At 42.3% G+C, this 16,928-nt stretch overlaps 1 protein-coding gene across 1 annotated transcript; it reads left to right on the top strand.

The window, feature by feature from the left end:
- The first annotated feature begins 4,720 nt into the window (after positions 1 to 4,720).
- On the top strand, positions 4,721 to 12,922 carry LOC310636285 (uncharacterized protein). The gene is made up of 6 exons (XM_083355982.1): positions 4,721 to 4,739; positions 5,203 to 5,631; positions 6,729 to 6,843; positions 6,958 to 7,025; positions 8,608 to 8,737; positions 10,680 to 12,922. The coding sequence occupies exons 2-6, from the start codon at positions 5,215 to 5,217 to the stop codon at positions 12,302 to 12,304; spliced, it is 2,355 nt and encodes a 784-aa protein (XP_083212108.1). The 5' UTR covers positions 4,721 to 4,739; positions 5,203 to 5,214; the 3' UTR covers positions 12,305 to 12,922.
- The last annotated feature ends 4,006 nt before the right edge of the window (positions 12,923 to 16,928 follow it).

Below are 16,928 nucleotides of genomic sequence, written 5' to 3'. Positions count from 1 at the left end.
CATGGAGCTCGCTGGGATCTGCGCCGGGTCAGGGGCCGCAAGGGTACAACCCGGTCGAGTGCCTCAGTGGCTGCCCTTTCCCAGGCTTCCACTAAGGCATCCGCCGAGCTGTGAGCAATGGAGGCAGGTGGAGACCCCAGCGCCGCTTGGAATCTCTCAGGATCCATTAGGCGTCTGGGGCGGTACCATCTAGTTGGCTCCGTACCTCCACGGCGAGGGGTGGCAAAATGGAAGACCAGGACTAGGAGGACTAGGGATCTCTTCAAGAAAATTGGAGAGATGAAGGGAACATTTCATGCAAAAATGGGCATGATAAAGGACCAAAATGGCAGGGACCTAACAGAGGCAGAAGAAATTAAGAAGAGGTGGCAAAACTACACAGAGGAACTATACAAGAATGAGCTTAACCTGCCTGATAACCACGAGGTGGTCACTGACCTCGAGCCAGACATCCTAGAATGTGAAGTGAAGTGGGCCTTAGAAAAGCTGAGCAACAACAAAGCTAGTGGAGGTGACAGTATTCCAGCTGAGCTATTCAAAATCTTCAAAGACGATGCAGTAAAAGTGCTACACTCAATTTCCCAGCAAATTTGGAAAACTCAACAGTGGCCACAGGATTGGAAAAGATCAGTTTACATTCCAATTCCAAAGAAAGACAGTGCCAAAGAATGTTCAAACTATCGCACCATTGCACTCATTTTTCATGCTAGTAAAGTTATGCTTAAAATCCCACAAGCTAGACTCCAGAAGTATGTGGATCAAGAACTACCAGAAGTACAGGCAGGATTTCAAATAGGTAGAGGAACTAGTGTTGTGGCCCCGACCCCCGAGCCTGTCCTACCTGAGGAAGAGGACTCTGAGGATGATTGGGAGGAACTGGCAAGGCCTCGCTCTCCGGGACCCTCCCCTCTGGCAAGGCCTCCATCTACATCTGAAGGCCAACAGGAGCAGCCTGTGAATAGCCAGGCTGGGAGTGAGCCCGAGCAGCTGCAGCAAATGGGGAGTGGTGAAGATGAATCATGGCTGGATCCCTGAGAAAGATGCAGAGCCAAGTGTTTACAGCAGTGTAAGAAGAGTAGGAGGGCCACACCCCACAAGGTACAAAAGGGGGTGTGGCTGCTCTCAGGACTTTGTGAATAACAATCATTCAAACAACTTCTGGTCACGTCTTCGGAACTCTGTCGGATTTTCTACTTGTGTGAAACCCTGGTCTGGATTCTTGACAACATTTCTGTATTTCTGTTTTTTGGACTGTTTGTTTGGACGTTATCTCATTTCAGCGGACACTTGAGGTAACAAGATTATTTTGGCAGACTGCTTGTATTTTGCTGCCAAGGCTTTATCGGATGGCAATTACTACAGCCAAAGACATTAACCCTTGCTAGTCATGCCTGCTTGTCTGTCTGTTTGTATCTCGGCGGGGGAGGGGGGAAACAGAACAACTAGAGATCAAATTGCCAACATACGCTGCATGATGGAGAAAGCTAGAGAGTTCCAGAAAAAACATCTACATCTGCTTTATTGACTATGCTAAAGCCTTTGATTGTGTGGATCATAACAAACTGTGGCAAGCTCTTAAAGAGATGGGCGTACCAGACCATCTTATTTGTCTCTTGAGAAACCTATATGTGGGCCAAGAAGCAACAGTGAGAACTGGACACGGAACCACTGATTGGTTAAAAATTGGGAAAGGAGTCCAGCAAGGCTGTATACTGCCACCCTGCCTATTTAACTTATATGCAGAGCACATCATGAAAAAGGCAGGGCTAGATGAATGAAAAGTTGGAATTAAGATTGCCGGTAGAAATATCAACAACCTAAGATATGCAGATGATACCACTCTAATGGCAGAAAGTGAAGAACTAAAGAGCCTCTTGTTGTGGGTGAAGAAGGAGAGTGCAAAAGTTGGATTGAAACTTAACGTTAAGAAAACCAAGATCATGGCATCCGGCCCTCTCAATTCCTGGCAAATAAATGGGGAAGAAATGGAGGTAGTGACAGATTTTATTTTCCTGGGCTCCAAAATCACTACAGATGGGGACTGTAGCCAAGAAATTAAAATATGCTTTCTAAAGAGCAGTCAGGGATGATCTCTTGATGTTCAGTCTTGCCATCTCTTGTTTGACCACGTCCAGCTTTCCTTGATTCATGGATCTTACATTCCAGGTTCCTATGGAGAAAAAATCTTTACAGCATCGGACTTTCCTTTCACCACCAGACATATCCACAGCTGAACATCCTTTCAGCTTTGGCCCAGTTGCTTCATTCTTTCTGGCGCTACTAGTACTAGCCCTCTGCTCTTCCCCAGTAGCATATTGGATGCCTTCCGACCTGAGGGGGCTCATCTTCCAGCGTCATATCGTTTTGCCTTTTGGTACTGTCCATAGGGTTTTCATGGCAAAGATACTGGAGTGGGTTGCCATTTCCTTCTCCAGTGGATCACGTTTTGTCAGAACTCTCGGCTATGACCTGTCCGTCTTGGGTGGCCCTGCACGGCATAGCTCATAGCTTCATTGAATTACGCAAGCCCCTTCGCCACGACAAGGCAGTAATCCATGAAGGGGGGGGGTGTTATGTATGGGGTTTAATAACATAACAAGCAATGGCTCTACCAATATCACCAGGTGGCGCTGGGCCGAAACTGCTGCGGCTGGGAGTAGCATTTTGGTGGGAAAGCCAGGTTTAAATCTATTGGCTGGAAATGTACCTGGACTCTCGGTGGGAAAGCCAGGTTTAAATATATTGGCTGGAAGTGTACCTGGTCTCTCAGTGGGAAAGCCAGGTGTTAGGAAATAAAGTCCTAACCTGGTTTGGGTGAAATACATAATATGGTTGTGTACCTTTAAGAAATGAAATGGCCTAAGGATGTGACTAATTCTATTCAGCATAAATGAATTTCAGATGTTAGACTTACTCTCTCTCTAGTGTTTTTTCTCTGACTGACTTGTTACTGTGTGTATTGATATTTGACTTTTAACTGGTGAGGATTTTTTGACTTTGATTTTGTTTACTTCTGAACTGTTATTCAACGGTGATTCTTCGTTACTGACCTTGGATTGAAAACTGGACTATATTTAATTGTGTTTTTGTTTTGTGTTATATTGTCTGAGTAAAAATATAGTTATGATACAAGTCAAGTTAGTTTGCCTTTTACTGTTTGCTTCTTAAAGGTCCCAGTACACTTTCCTTTGTGCATTGCCACCTTTGTATAAGGCATTCTGCACATTCTAATTTTTGTTTCGATTTAACACCAGGTTTAAATCTATTGGCTGGAAGTGTACCTGGACAGGTACAAATAGGGCACAGGTAACCCCTATCCTTCAGTACAGTTTCTACCACCAATAAAGAGCTGCTATGCTGTACTCCTCTGCCTGGCATCTTTCCTGCATTCCAGAACCCACTACACAATAGTAGAGGACAGGAAGGCCTGGAGGAATGTTGTCCATAGGGTCGTGATGGGTCGGACACGACTTCGCAGCTAACAACAACAACATAGTCACTAAGGAAAAAAAGTAAAATGTCACTCAATCCAGACAAAAGAAATTGGACAAGAGCTGATATGAAAGCTTTCTCCAAATCCCATCAACAGCTACCAGGCTTGAAAATCAACAAGAATAACTGTCATCTGATGAATCAGCAAAAAGAAAGGATTTTTTTGGAGGGAAAGGATCCTGAAGTACACAAAATTTTTGAATTCCTCTTCATCTAGAGTTGGCAGCTGGCAGCTTCTGTCCTTCTGGCTAGTGCCAGCCAGCCTAGTCGAGGGCTTAGGTCAGTATGGATGAGCGTGTACATGTGAAGGAGAACAAATATATATGTTGTACCAGTAAACGTCTGTTATTTTAAATTCACTGAGTCTCCCTGTATTTTAAAGAACCATTTGTGCCTCAGAGTGTGGGTGAAAGTGTGGCTATTTCTCAGGGCTGTGAGAGTGTGAGTGACCATAAACATTAAATACAACACTCTTCTGAAGTGTAACATTGCCTATAGCACGTTGAGGCGGCTTCCTGATCAAGGGAAACGTGAGCGCCCCCTCCTGCCCCCGCATGGGAAATGCTCCGTCTCTCCTTGTTCCAGGAGCGCTTTCCATTCACAGAAAGTCCACCAGAGGGCGGCCTCTGCAAAGAGAAAGGGACTCCACGCACTTCAGCGTTGGGCCGCTGTGGCCGGTTGGGAAGGAAGTGACGTTAGTAAGCCTTGCCTTTCTAGGATGCTGGACTCGCAGTTTGAACTTCGCAGGCGGTTAAAGAGGCTGCAAGAAAGTCTTGAAGGAAAGAGGCACAGGTGACAAAGGGGGTTGTTTGTCTGTGTTTGTGTGTATGTTTCTCTCTGTGTGTGCTAGTCTAGACCACGTACGTTGCCCTCAGGAAGAAATCCAGATGCCAGAAAGGAAAGGAGGGGACCTAGATCGTCCTTCAGCCCCATTTCTTGGGAAAGCTCCTGAGTAGAGGGAGAGCTTGCATGGCAAAACTCAAGGAGGAAATAAGGTTTGAAAATGCAAAAGATTATGCCTACGTTCTCACTCTGTGCTGGATGACAGTAAACTAGGTTTGACTCCTCTGCAGCTCAGTTTGTCTTAGGGGGGTAAACAGATCATTATGTTAAGCTTTGTGCATTTAAGCCTTTGTGGTTCATGTGAATTGAGTCCCTGGATCTGATTGACCTTTTTGTGCTTAGGACATATTGTGTGAACCTGCCTTCCTGTGTGAAGGAAGAGAAATGGAGCATCCTATGCCAGGGTCAATTGAATGGCATTACATTTTTTGTGAATTGAATGTTCATGCTTTGTTAACCTGTTCTGAGTTTTTGTATGCTGCCTGAACCCTGCTTATAGGTAAATGTAGATCTATATTTTTAAAAAGCAAGTCTTTCCTTGTGAGTAAAAAAAATAGAAATGATCCAAAATGCCAAATACACTGAATGTTCTTATTGAAGTTATCAGTTTACCAGGTCAGAAAAATACTTCCTTCTGTATGGGGTTGAGTATCGATGAACGATCCAATCCACTACTTTCTAGTTGTTGGAATTTATTTTCTATCAGAGAGATGCAAAAGGAGGTCATTCCTTCATCTTCTTTAGAGACAAAGTTATCTCTTTGGCAAAGAGGGTTAATGGCTTGTTCTGATTCCCATGGCTAGATGAACATTGCTATGAATGAAAAAGAATTTGGTTTCCTTGAACTCATTTGGATTTGTGTTACAGGACGGAGAAAGAATGGCGAGCCTTCCTTTAGCAAATGGGGGAACTGGAAAAGGCCCTTCCAGTGTTCAGTCTAGAATCGGTGAGGAGATCTGGGCAAGAACTGGCCAGAAGATCCTGGACGATGGAACCATCCTTTCCCCACTTCAGTCCTGGAATTTTAGGAGCATCCGGTATCAGGAGGATGAGGGTCCCCGAGGACTTTGCAGCCGACTGCACTACTTTTGCAGCCAATGGTTGAGACCAGAAAAGCACACAAAAGCGCAGATGCTGGACCTGGTTGTTCTGGAGCAGTTCCTGGCCATTCTGCCCCTGCAGATGGAGAGCTGGGTGCGGGAGTGTGGAGCAGAGAGCAGCTCCCAGGCGGTGGCCCTGGTGGAAGGCTTCCTCCTGAGCCAGGCAGAGGAGAAGAAGGAGCAGGCTGAGTTGCAGGTAAGAGGACTTCCTCTTGGGATCCCAGAAGGACTTGGATATAATCATATGTTCAAATTTTTGTTTCCTTTTAAAAATATCATTAAGCTTATCAAGATATAAAACACAAAAAACTGAAAATAGTAGGAACTGGGGGGAATTGAAGAGAAAGACGTATAGGGTAAAGGGGAAAAGGAAAATAATTGACTTTGACTCTTTAAGGTAAAGGTAAAGGTTCCCCCGCAGTCAAATAAAAGCCTCCGACTTCTACTTTTACATCCTTAATATGTACTAGAACTAGCCATTCTATAACAAGAAACTCTAAATTTCATTTTTTTTATCCCAAGAAAAAGATCCAGAAGTGATTTCCAAGTAGAAACAAGGTTGGATGTGTTCTTTTCTTTAACTAAAGCAGTTAATTTTGCCGTCTCTGCTAGGTCTGTCAGTTTTTCCAGCAACTTCTCCATTATGGCAATTAATGTATCCTTCCGTTTTTGTGCAAAAAGCATTCTTAATGCTCTCAACATATATAACAGCAAAGTTTGAGATTATGTTTCAATCTCTGTCTATTAAAGTCCCTGGTTTTGTTTTTATACCCACTTTGAGAATCTTCTGCAGTAAAATATAAATCTTACACCAGTATTTCTTTGGTTTGTCCACCAAAATGGAATAAGGTTTCTTGTTTACATTTATATTTTGATCATGTATTTGAATTTCCTTTATACATCTTTGGCCGGTTATCATGCATTAAATAGAATTGATACATCATTTTATAAAAAAAATTGTTCCAAATTATAATTTAATAGAAATTTTAAAGTTTTCACCCAAATATCTTCCTGTTGTTCAGGCATTATATTATACACAAAATTCTTTGCCATTGGATCAATGTATTCAAATTCTTAATACCTCCTTACCAGAGTTCTCTGGCATTTATACTATGTGGAGATGCTTCACTAATCTTTCTATAGTTGCTTATCCTTTCTAGAAGAAAAGATTTTGCAGAGCTATTTATTTCTTACTTCTCAGCCTAATTGATCGATACTGAGTGCTTTGCAGTAAAAAACCACTTCATGATGTTTGATGACCATTAATGCTTTTCTCCTTCATACTATGTCAAGTGCTTTACAATGGACATCAGAGATCCTGAAAGAATGAGGCATCCTTCAAATCTCCCTCAAGAACTGTTTTTCAGGAGGATCTCTCAGGAAGATCCAAATCAGGACACCTCAAGAGGTAACAATAAGGTCCTTCCACTCCTCTGATAAATCCTAACTTTCTTACCTTCTGTGTTTTCCCTTCTATAGCATTTCATTAATTATGCTTCTTGAAATTCTATCTCCCTCACAGGGAAGAATAGAAGGAAGTTGACGTTTTCTTTTGGGGGAACGGAAACCGTGATTGAACCTCCAGCTCAGGTAAGAGAAGAACATTCATTTACTAGATTTGTATTTTCCTTTTCCCTCGGGAAATCAGCTGATGTACATAGTACAGGTAGTCCTTGATTTATGACCACAATTGAAACCCAAATTTTTGTTGCTAAACAACACGTTTGTTAAGTGACCTTTGCTCCATTTTACGACCTTTCTTGCCACATGTGTTAAGTCAATGACTGCAGTTAAGTTTGTAATATGGTTGTTAAGTGAATCTGGCTTCCCTATTGACTTTGCTCTGAGAACTTCACAAAAGGTGATCACATGACCCAAGGTCCCTGGAACCGTCATAAATATGAGTCAGTTGTCAAGCACCCGAATTTTGGTCATGTGGCCACGGGGATGCTGTAGCAGTCGTGGGTGTGAAAACTGGGCATAAGCCATTTTTCCCGGTGCCGTTGTAACTTTGAACAATCACTAAAAACTGTTGTAAGTTGAAGACTATCTCTACTGTCTTCTTCCATTGTCCCCTCAGCTTTTGATTGGGGATTTTTTTAGGATTTTTTTTTAAGACTACTACTTTAAAAACAAAACTCTTTCCCCTAATTATTCTCCCAACTTTTCAGTAAATAATGTTTTACAGATATTTTCATGGCACCCATTATTTGTGTAATTCTTTGAGTTGCATTTGTGCAAGGATCCTCAAAAGTATTTAAATATTCACACCAGGATATTAACATTTTTAAAAGCTTTATTTACAATCATTGATAAGAAAATACGTGATTAAGAAGAAAGATTTTTAAAATCCCAGGACAGTGGCCATATAAAAATGCCTCCAAATAAAAATTGTTCTGAAAGAGCATATAATCAAGGCCCTATTGGCTTGCAAAATACCTTTTAATCCCCTGATTTGTGCCTGGATTTGGAGGCCAAACTATCCAGCTTTGCAAAGGCTAAGAAATGCCTTCCTCAAAAAATGTTCTCCATTTTCTTATTTACTGTCGAGTCAATGGCTCAGACTACTAGCAGTTTCCTTGCAATCGAAGGAGGGGCAGAGTCTCTGGATATTGATGGCACACAACACAGATCCATGGCTGATCTCTCCCAGCTCTTTCATGAAGGCGTTGAGGATGAATAGGATGGCTCCTTCTTAGCCACTTCATAAAATTCTACAAAGAATCCCTTCCTCTACAGAGACATTTATGCCTTTAAACCCAGGTTAAACAAGTTAATGTCACTGATTGGTGGGTTTTCCAAGGGCCACCTGCTAATTGATTGTCTCCTGACACTGAGTGCCTTTTGATTGAGGATGGATGAATTGACCCTGGCTGGCTGGCTGGTTATTTGGTAAATCCAGAAGGATCTTGAGGTTGATCCAGAAGGAAATTGGGGTTACTTAACTGAATTGCACTGAAAATCCTACAAAATCATTCAAGTTGATGAAACCTGTCTAAAACATATCTTCAATCAAAAGTTTTTTCTTCTGTCCACTTTCTCACCTAAACTATGGAATCCTACTAAGCATAGCCATTTACCTTAGTTCATAGCTTTGCTTTGGGAATTTCTAAACAATAGGATAGATCCTATAGTCCCTCCTCAATCTGTTCTGTACTTTTTTTCCTTTCAGGAGGGTCTTCTGCCCTTTGAGGAGGTGGCTTTGTATTTCTCAGAGGAGGAGTGGTCTCTGCTGGATCCTCACCAAAAAATGCTGCATTGGGAAGTCATGCTGGATAATTATAAGAACGTGGCCTCTCTTGGTAAGGGTTTCCTATTCTGCAGTCAGGCAGTTCAGGAAGACACTTTGTAGTCAGATGCCACGGATTACTTCTTATGAAATCATCTCCAAATAGATATCCTCTCCTCAGAGGGAGAAGGAAAAGTCATGCTGTTTGACTGCTCCTATTAAGGAAATAGGTCAATGGCAATCTTTATTTGTTTTTCTATTTCTATTTAAACATATTAGTAACAAAGTAATTCCTTGGTTTGCAGTAATACTAAACTTTACCAAACAGTTTTCAAATATTTTGGCCCAGATGCATCTGTATCAGTCCTATCAAGAATTGCCATTCACGTTTTTGACTTAATGGCTTTATTCTGGAACCGTGAACCGAGATGCATTATAGTTCTGATCCAGACAGCATAAACTCCATGAAAATGGTTTTAAACAAATATTTATTGTCCAGGAATTCTAAGCAGGGACTTACTTTGCAGTAGATACATCCGGTCATAGTCATATCTGTCCATTCTCGTAGGTAAAAAGGAATAATTCCCCATCTCAGCTAGGCATGGTTACGGATGCCAATAGATGCTTGCATGATGCTTGATTAGACACCGTGGCACATATGCAGGACAGCCTGTAATAAACTTTGAAGCTCCTCCCACTGACTAGATATAGGACTAACAACTAGACTACATTTCCCAGAGGCCATCTCTTAAGGAGACAGCGTTTAACTTTTTAAATGCTAAATGCTCTAACACAGTTCTTAATTCCTAATCTAGCTACATAATGTACCAGAGTTACATACTGGTCCAGCACAGCCTTTTACAAGTTTTATGCCTCACGAATAGTGATATTATCATTTCTATACCAAACCATTATACAAATATACAATATATTGGAATCTGGCAAAATACCTGAAGGCAATTACAGGTAATCCTCGTGTTACGAATATAATGGAGACTGCCCATTCGTAACTCAAAAATTCATGGGAATAAATCTTGTACCTCGAAGAATATCACCTTCTTTCACCCACATATTTGCTAATTGAATGCATGGGCAAATAGGCGGTTCATTATTTGCACATGAAGTATCTCAGGGAGGGGAAGGCCATGGGGGGCCTAGTGATGGAACAGGCCCCCAAGGCCTCCACGATTCACAAAGATATCTCATGCTTCCACTTCCATTTCTGCCGTGGCAGGTTGACTTACGTTGAAAGATCCATCTCCTCTCTGCCGGGTTCCTGCTTTACAAGGATAGGAGAGTCAATGGAAGCTCCTGTGTGCTGTAATATCTTGCGAGTTCAGGCACCCATCCTCTTTTCCAGAGAATGGGTGCCCGACTTCTCACAATGCTTGTGGTGCCTATCTCCTGCTCTCCCCCACCCTGAACTCGAGCCACATGGCCACTGCCCCTGGTTTTCTGTTCTGCCGGTGGACTCCTGTAGATCCCCTGGCCTCCTTTTTGGGCAGCAGCCTGGAAAAGGCCTCTGATGCCAAGATTGGGCCTCCAGAGGCAATCAGAACCTTCCATTCTCTGTTGAAGAGAAAGAGGCCTAAACTACTGTGAGATCATTCAAAATCAGTAGTGTGAGATCTCACATTACTGATCGCACGTGATCTTGCGTTACTTTAGGCTTCCATTTTCTATGAAAGCACCAAAGGCCTAGATCAGCCAAGAAAGCAAAGGTGCATATCCAAAGGCCTAGTGTCTAGGGAGACTGGGGTGGGTGGGTGGAGGAAATAGCTATGGTGAATTGTGCAGTGCTACTGCGGTCATTCGTAAGGGTGAATACTGCCGTAGTGTGGAAACATTTGTAATTTCAGGAGTTTTTCGTAAACACTACTGGGTGATTATTACATAAATTCGAACGTTTGCTAACGGAAGGTTTGTAACTCAGGGATTATCTGTAATATGATTTCTGACAGGGTGATCTTTTTCCCTAACATTTCTATCACTTTCATTTCTCTTTTCCTTTGAAGGTGATAATGAGAATGACAATAAAGTCGCTGGAGAATTAATGAAAGTGTTCAAAGAAAGAGACGTAATGGAGAAGCCTGCAATTCAGACAGGATTCCAAAGGCAGGAAGGAAACACTTCAGATAAATGGAATAAGGATAGCTCATCTTCCATTGATGCTATCCTTGATCAACGAGGAAAAATAAAGAAAAAATACATTGGGAAAGGTTTAAGACAATTCAAATACATAACAGATATAAATGAGCACTATCTATCCCAAGGCAAAGGACAAGATTATATATCCAAAGACAATGGAAAAAATTACAATTGGACTTTCACACTTTCTCAAGAAAAGTGTTCAGTTATGTCACAGAAAAGATTTCACATGGGAGAGAAGCCAAATAAATGCACTGAGGATGGAAATAAGTCTGTTTATAAAAGGATAAGCACAAGGGAAAAGCTATATAAATGCAGGAAGTGTGGAAAGGACTTCAGGAAACCAGGTCATCTTACATCCCATGAAAGGATCCACCTAGGAGAGAAGCCATATAAATGCATGGAGTGTGGAAAGGATTTCAGAACAAGCTGGGAAGTTACATCCCATCAAAGGATCCACACAGGGGAGAAGCCGTACAAATGCATGGAGTGTGGAAAGGGGTTCAGAAAAAGCTGTAATCTTATATCTCATCAAAGTGTCCACACAGGGGAGAAGCCCTATAAATGCATGGAGTGTGGAAAAGGCTTCACCCAACATGGTAATCTAGTATCCCATGAGAGAATCCACACAGGAGAGAAGCCATTTAAGTGCATAGAATGTGGAAAAGGCTTCAGGAAACACTGTCATCTTACATCCCATCAATTGACTCATAAAGCAGAGAAGCCATATAAATGCATGGAGTGTGGAAAGGGCTATACCCAACATGGTAATCTAGTATGCCATGAGAGAATCCACACAGGAGAGAAGCCATTTAAGTGCATAGAATGTGGAAAAGGCTTCAGGAAACACTGTCATCTTACATCCCATCAATTGACTCATAAAGCAGAGAAGCCATATAAATCCATAGAGTGTGGAAAGGGCTTCACCCAACATAATGTTCTTATTTCCCATAAAAGACTCCAAACAGGGGAAAAGCCATATAAGTGCATGGAGTGTGGAAAGGGCTTCAGAACAAACAGTCATCTTACAGTCCATCAAAGGATCCACACAGGAGAGAAGCCCTATAAATGCATGGAGTGTGGAAAGGGCTTCACCCGACATAATGTTCTTATTTCCCACAAAGGAATCCACACAGGAGAGAAGCCCTATAAATGCATGGAATGTGGAAAGGGCTTCAGTCAACACAATAAACTTACATCCCATCAAATGATACACACAGGGGAGAAGCCCTATAAATGCATGGAGTGTGGAAAGGGCTTCAGGACAAACGGTGAACTTACATGCCATCAAAGGATTCACACAGGGGAGAAGCCCTATAAATGCATGGAGTGTGGAAAAGGCTTCAGGACAAGCGGTGACCGTACATGCCATCAAAGGATTCACACAGGGGAGAAGCCCTATAAATGCATGGAGTGTGGGAAGGGCTTCACCCGACAGGGTCATCTTATTTCCCATAAAAGAATCCACACGGGAGAGAGGCCATATAAATGAATGAAGTGTGGAAAGGGCTTCGGCCGACACCATACTCTTACTTGTGAGAAGTCAATTCCCAAAACAAACATACATTTGGGTGAGAATGTATGCTAATTATAGAGCTCAGTCTACGGATTTCCAATTTACACAGACTGAATTCTGAAAAGAGGGTTGGGGTTTTTTGTCTGTTTCATCCTTCTAACTTAGAAGCCTAGAGAGATGAATTTAGTAACGAAAATAAAAACAATGGGCATGTGCCATTATAATTATTATCTATAAGTTTTTGAATTTATGTGTGTATAGGTTCATTTTATTTTATTTTTTAGATATGCGCTTCCTGCTCCCCAATTGTCATGTTTTGTTGACCTGAGTCATCCAGTATCTATGGAGAAAGAGGGAACATTATTCATTCCAAGGCCTGAAGATGTATGAGGGAATTGTTACATGCCCATCAATGTTTAGCGTCTGGGAAGAGCTGGAACGATGAAGAATTCCTCTCTCAAAAACGAAGCCAGAATGACCAGAAGCCCCACAAGTGATTGTGCAATCTTTTTTCAAGCATTTTGCTATTCTATAGTGTGATCAGGGCTGAGAAGAAGTCTAAATTTGATTTAAATAAAATTAAATATCAATGCTGTGGTTATGTTCGAGTCATGTATTATACTCATGAATTAAACTCTTTAGTTGCTTTAAAAATGTATTAACGTGAAAGTTTTTGGAAGGATTTGAGAAGCTCATGTTTGAAGCTTTTTATTTAATTGTCAGTTCTGTGTTAAACTGGACAGTAAGACTGAAAAGAGCAGAGAGGTAAACAATTCTTTTTAAACCCTTTTTTCTCTCCATCTACATTCTTTCTTTCACTAATTATAGCTAAATCTCTCTTTTCCCCCCTCTTGCATTGTCACCTACAAATCCAGAATAATCTCTTCAAACCATTGGAATCTTCAGGTCTTGCGGTTAAAGGAGAATTAGTACTTTAGTTTTTCTCTGTTCATTCCTATGGATTGATGGGTCCCAGTATCATTGCTGTGGCTAGTCCAGATTCTTGCCTCTGAATGACAATTTTTGGGTCATAGAGGTAAGCCAGAAGAGATAAGGCCTGTCACAAGCCAGAACTTTTATTACAGGAGCTGCTAATGTGTCGCCATCTTGTCTCTTCCCTGCAAGCACATCTTCCTGAGGTGTATTCCCTATGTAATAAACAATAAACTAGAAAAAGGATTAAGAGGGATGAATGAAACAAGGATGAATGAAGAAAGAAATGAAATGCAAGGCAAGGGAAAAAGTGGATAAGAAAAATGAGATAACATGATAGTCAATGGAAGGACTAATTTAATTAAACAATAAAAGAAATTGAATATTTGGCAACTAAATGATCTCCCTTATTTCAAATAATATGTATAATAATAGAGGGAGATCTATTTGATTATCTAAAAGCATTGACATGGGAGGCTAGTTGGCAAAGAAAGAAAGTCAGAACGAGGCTGAAGAAAATTGGGGTTTTGATTTATTAGAGGGGATTTCATATTACTAATTAGAGGGTTAAAGTGAGAAGTTGAGATAAGGGGAATTTGGGTCATTAAATTTAAAATTGGAAATTAGTTGAAAGTAAGGATTTGTTTACTATTAAAAAATTAGACCCAAAAGAAAAAAATATGAATACGTTTGCTTTATTGATTAACCCAGACAATATATATAATGGTATTGATGGTACTGGGGATACTGTATTATTAATGGTACTGGGGATACTGTATTATTAATGGTGCTGGGGATACTGTATTATTAATGAGATGATTTAATGTGGGAAATAGATAGAAGGCATCCTGGAGCAGTACCTGCGCTGTTTCATGAACCAGCAGCAGGACAACTGGGCCGATTACCTCTCCCTAGCGGAGTTTGCCTTTAACAACTCCCAACACACCTCCACCCAGACCACCCCGTTTCATGCCAACGTGGGGTACCATCCTCGGCTCTTCCCTCTGGCTCCCTCAGATTCCTTGGTTCCTGAGACCCAGGACTTCCTGTCTGAGTTGCATTCAGCCCAACAATTGGTACGGCGCCAATTGATCCAGGCCAAGGAGGACTATAAATGGTTCTCCGACCGCTCCCGACGGGCAACCCCACCACTGGCAGTCGAAGATAGAGTGTAGTTGTCCACGAGGCATCTCCCAACCGACTGACCGGTAAAGAAACTGGACCATCGATACATCGGCCCGTTCCCGATCGAAGCGGTCATCAACCCTGTGGCTTACTGGTTGACCCTCCCGTGCTCCATGCGGATCCACCCAGTCTTCCACCAATCCCTGTTGGTCCCCGAAGCCACTCGTGTTCCCTCCGACGCCTGATGGTTCCTGCTCCACCGCCTACACCCAGCCAGGATGGCTCAGCAGAGTATGAGGTGGCCAGTATTCGGGACTCCCGGTGGCTTAAGGGGCATTTCCAATATTTCGTCAAGTGGAAGGGGTACGGGCCTGAAGACTTCTCCTGGGTCGACGCTTCCGCAGTTCGCGCCCCTGACCTCGTGCGGGTGTTCCATGAACAATTCCCATCTCGACCGCATCCCAACCATCAGACCCTGCGGTGGGGGATAGCTTTGTGGCCCCAATCCCCGCGCCTGTCCTAACCGAGGACGAGGACTCTGAAGATGATGGGGAGGAACTGGCAAGGCCTCCCTCTCAGGGGCCCTCCTCACTGGCAAGGCCTCCATCTCCATCGGGAACCCGAGAAGAGCAGCCAGTGCTCAAACAGCTGCAGAAGTCTAGCGAAGATGAGTCATGGCTAGACCCTCGAGAAAGACGAAGGGCCAAGCGTCTGCAGCAACGTAGGTTGGGTAGGAGGGCCAGGGAGTAGCTGAGTCATTGAGCCACACCCCATAAGGTATAAAGGGGGTGTGGCTGCTCTCAGAACTTTGTGACGAACAATAGTTTAAACAGCTTCTGGTCACGTCTTTGGAACTCTGCTTCTTCTTTGAAACCTTGGTCTGAATTCTTGGGAACGGTTCTGTACATCTGCTGATTGGACTGTTTGCTTGGACGTTATCTCATTCCAGCTGAAGTTTGAGGTAACGAGCCTATTTTCTGCCAAGGCCTTATCAGTAGGCAATTAATTAAAGTCTGTAGCATTAACTCTTGCGAGTCGTGCCTGCTTGTCTGTCTGTGCTCCGGGAGGGGGGAACAGAACAAGGGGTTTCTGGCTTTCCTTTTACACACTGCTGCCTGCATGCTGAGGAAATACACCCAGCTTCTTCAGAAACCTGGACAGATGCCTTGGACGCAAGCTGGCTTGGAGAGATCTTTGGTGATTGGCAAAGTTCTGGTTGTGTTAGCTTTTTGAGGTCTTCTGGTTTTGCCATGTTTGATTCCTGTTATCCAAAGAACAGTTGCTTCTACCATCTCAGGGATGATGGTCATAGCATCCTCTGTAAGTAGTGATAAACCCCATAAGCCAGCCAATGTTCTGACTATAACAAAGGAATATATGTCATTGGTCACCAAGTAACAGAACACATTCTTTTACAAAATTAAAAAGGGAGGAATGAAGGGTCCTGTAACTGGAACAAAAAGAAATTGTTTAGCCTAATTACTTCTATCTCGCTTCTATAATCAGCATTTGTGTCAGGGACAAATTTCACACATGTGTGGGAAACATGTACATGGATGGGATGTACTGAAGGAAGGAATAAGGGAGTATACACGAATGATTGATATCTTCTTTATGAAAGGAATAGCTTATTATTCAGAAATTTCTAATGAGTCTAAAGATCGATAGAAGAAGCCACCTGAAAGTCATAAATTCTGACAAGTAGTTGTAGCTAACCTAAACCACAAGCAGAGGAAATACAGAAATAACTATAGGAGCCGAGCTTTGTTAATAGAAAATTAGATGGTGATAGATATGTGTACAAAGGAGCTTCCTGGAACATGAGAGGGACAGTGGTTTTAGGCGGTTTGGATAATTTATTGGATGATTAGGGAAGGGGCGTTGAGTGTGATAGGGGAGGGGGGAATCTGCATCGGGAGCAGGATATAAAACTGTATCAAACAGCTGTTTAAGGTGTGACTGAACTCCTGTGTGTGTGTTTCAGTTCACCAAGCCTTTGCAAATGCTTCTTTTTAAATAAAACTTTGTTGCTGGAATTCCAAGTGACTTTGTTTGTTTTGGGATCTTGAGCCACGTTCCAAACACTTATCATGTAATGGCTCTGTTGTCTGATTTTCATTGGCTAACAAAGTTTATAAAGCAATGCTACTAACTTTCTAAGGTGTGGCACTTCTGGATGTAAGTCTGCCAGGGTTCCAAATTGTTTGCAACTCAGCTGTTTGCTTTGATCAATTAAAGCACTGTTTCCTCAAGAAGCCTCAGTTTGAGTTGCCTGAATAAACTTTGAATGGTATCTCAAATTTAAGTAAGGGCCAGTGAACTTACAATAGTTAAAGATGCAGAGGTTAAATATTAACAATCAACCAATAATAATTATATATAATCCGAAGGGCCAAGAGGCAGCCAGAACAGAAAAGAAAAGTAGTTTGTGCTGAGACTGAGACTGAGGGGCCCTCCTCTTGAAACTTAGAGTACATCAAGCTATGCAACTGTTGCTGATATGCAGTCTGAGGTTGCCTCCTGGGATGGTTGTGCCCACTAG

Source organism: Vipera ursinii (assembly GCF_947247035.1).
Source record: "Vipera ursinii genome assembly, chromosome: 2".
In the NCBI taxonomy this organism is placed as follows: Eukaryota; Metazoa; Chordata; class Lepidosauria; order Squamata; family Viperidae; genus Vipera; species Vipera ursinii.
This window is presented reverse-complemented; position numbering and strand designations above follow the sequence as displayed.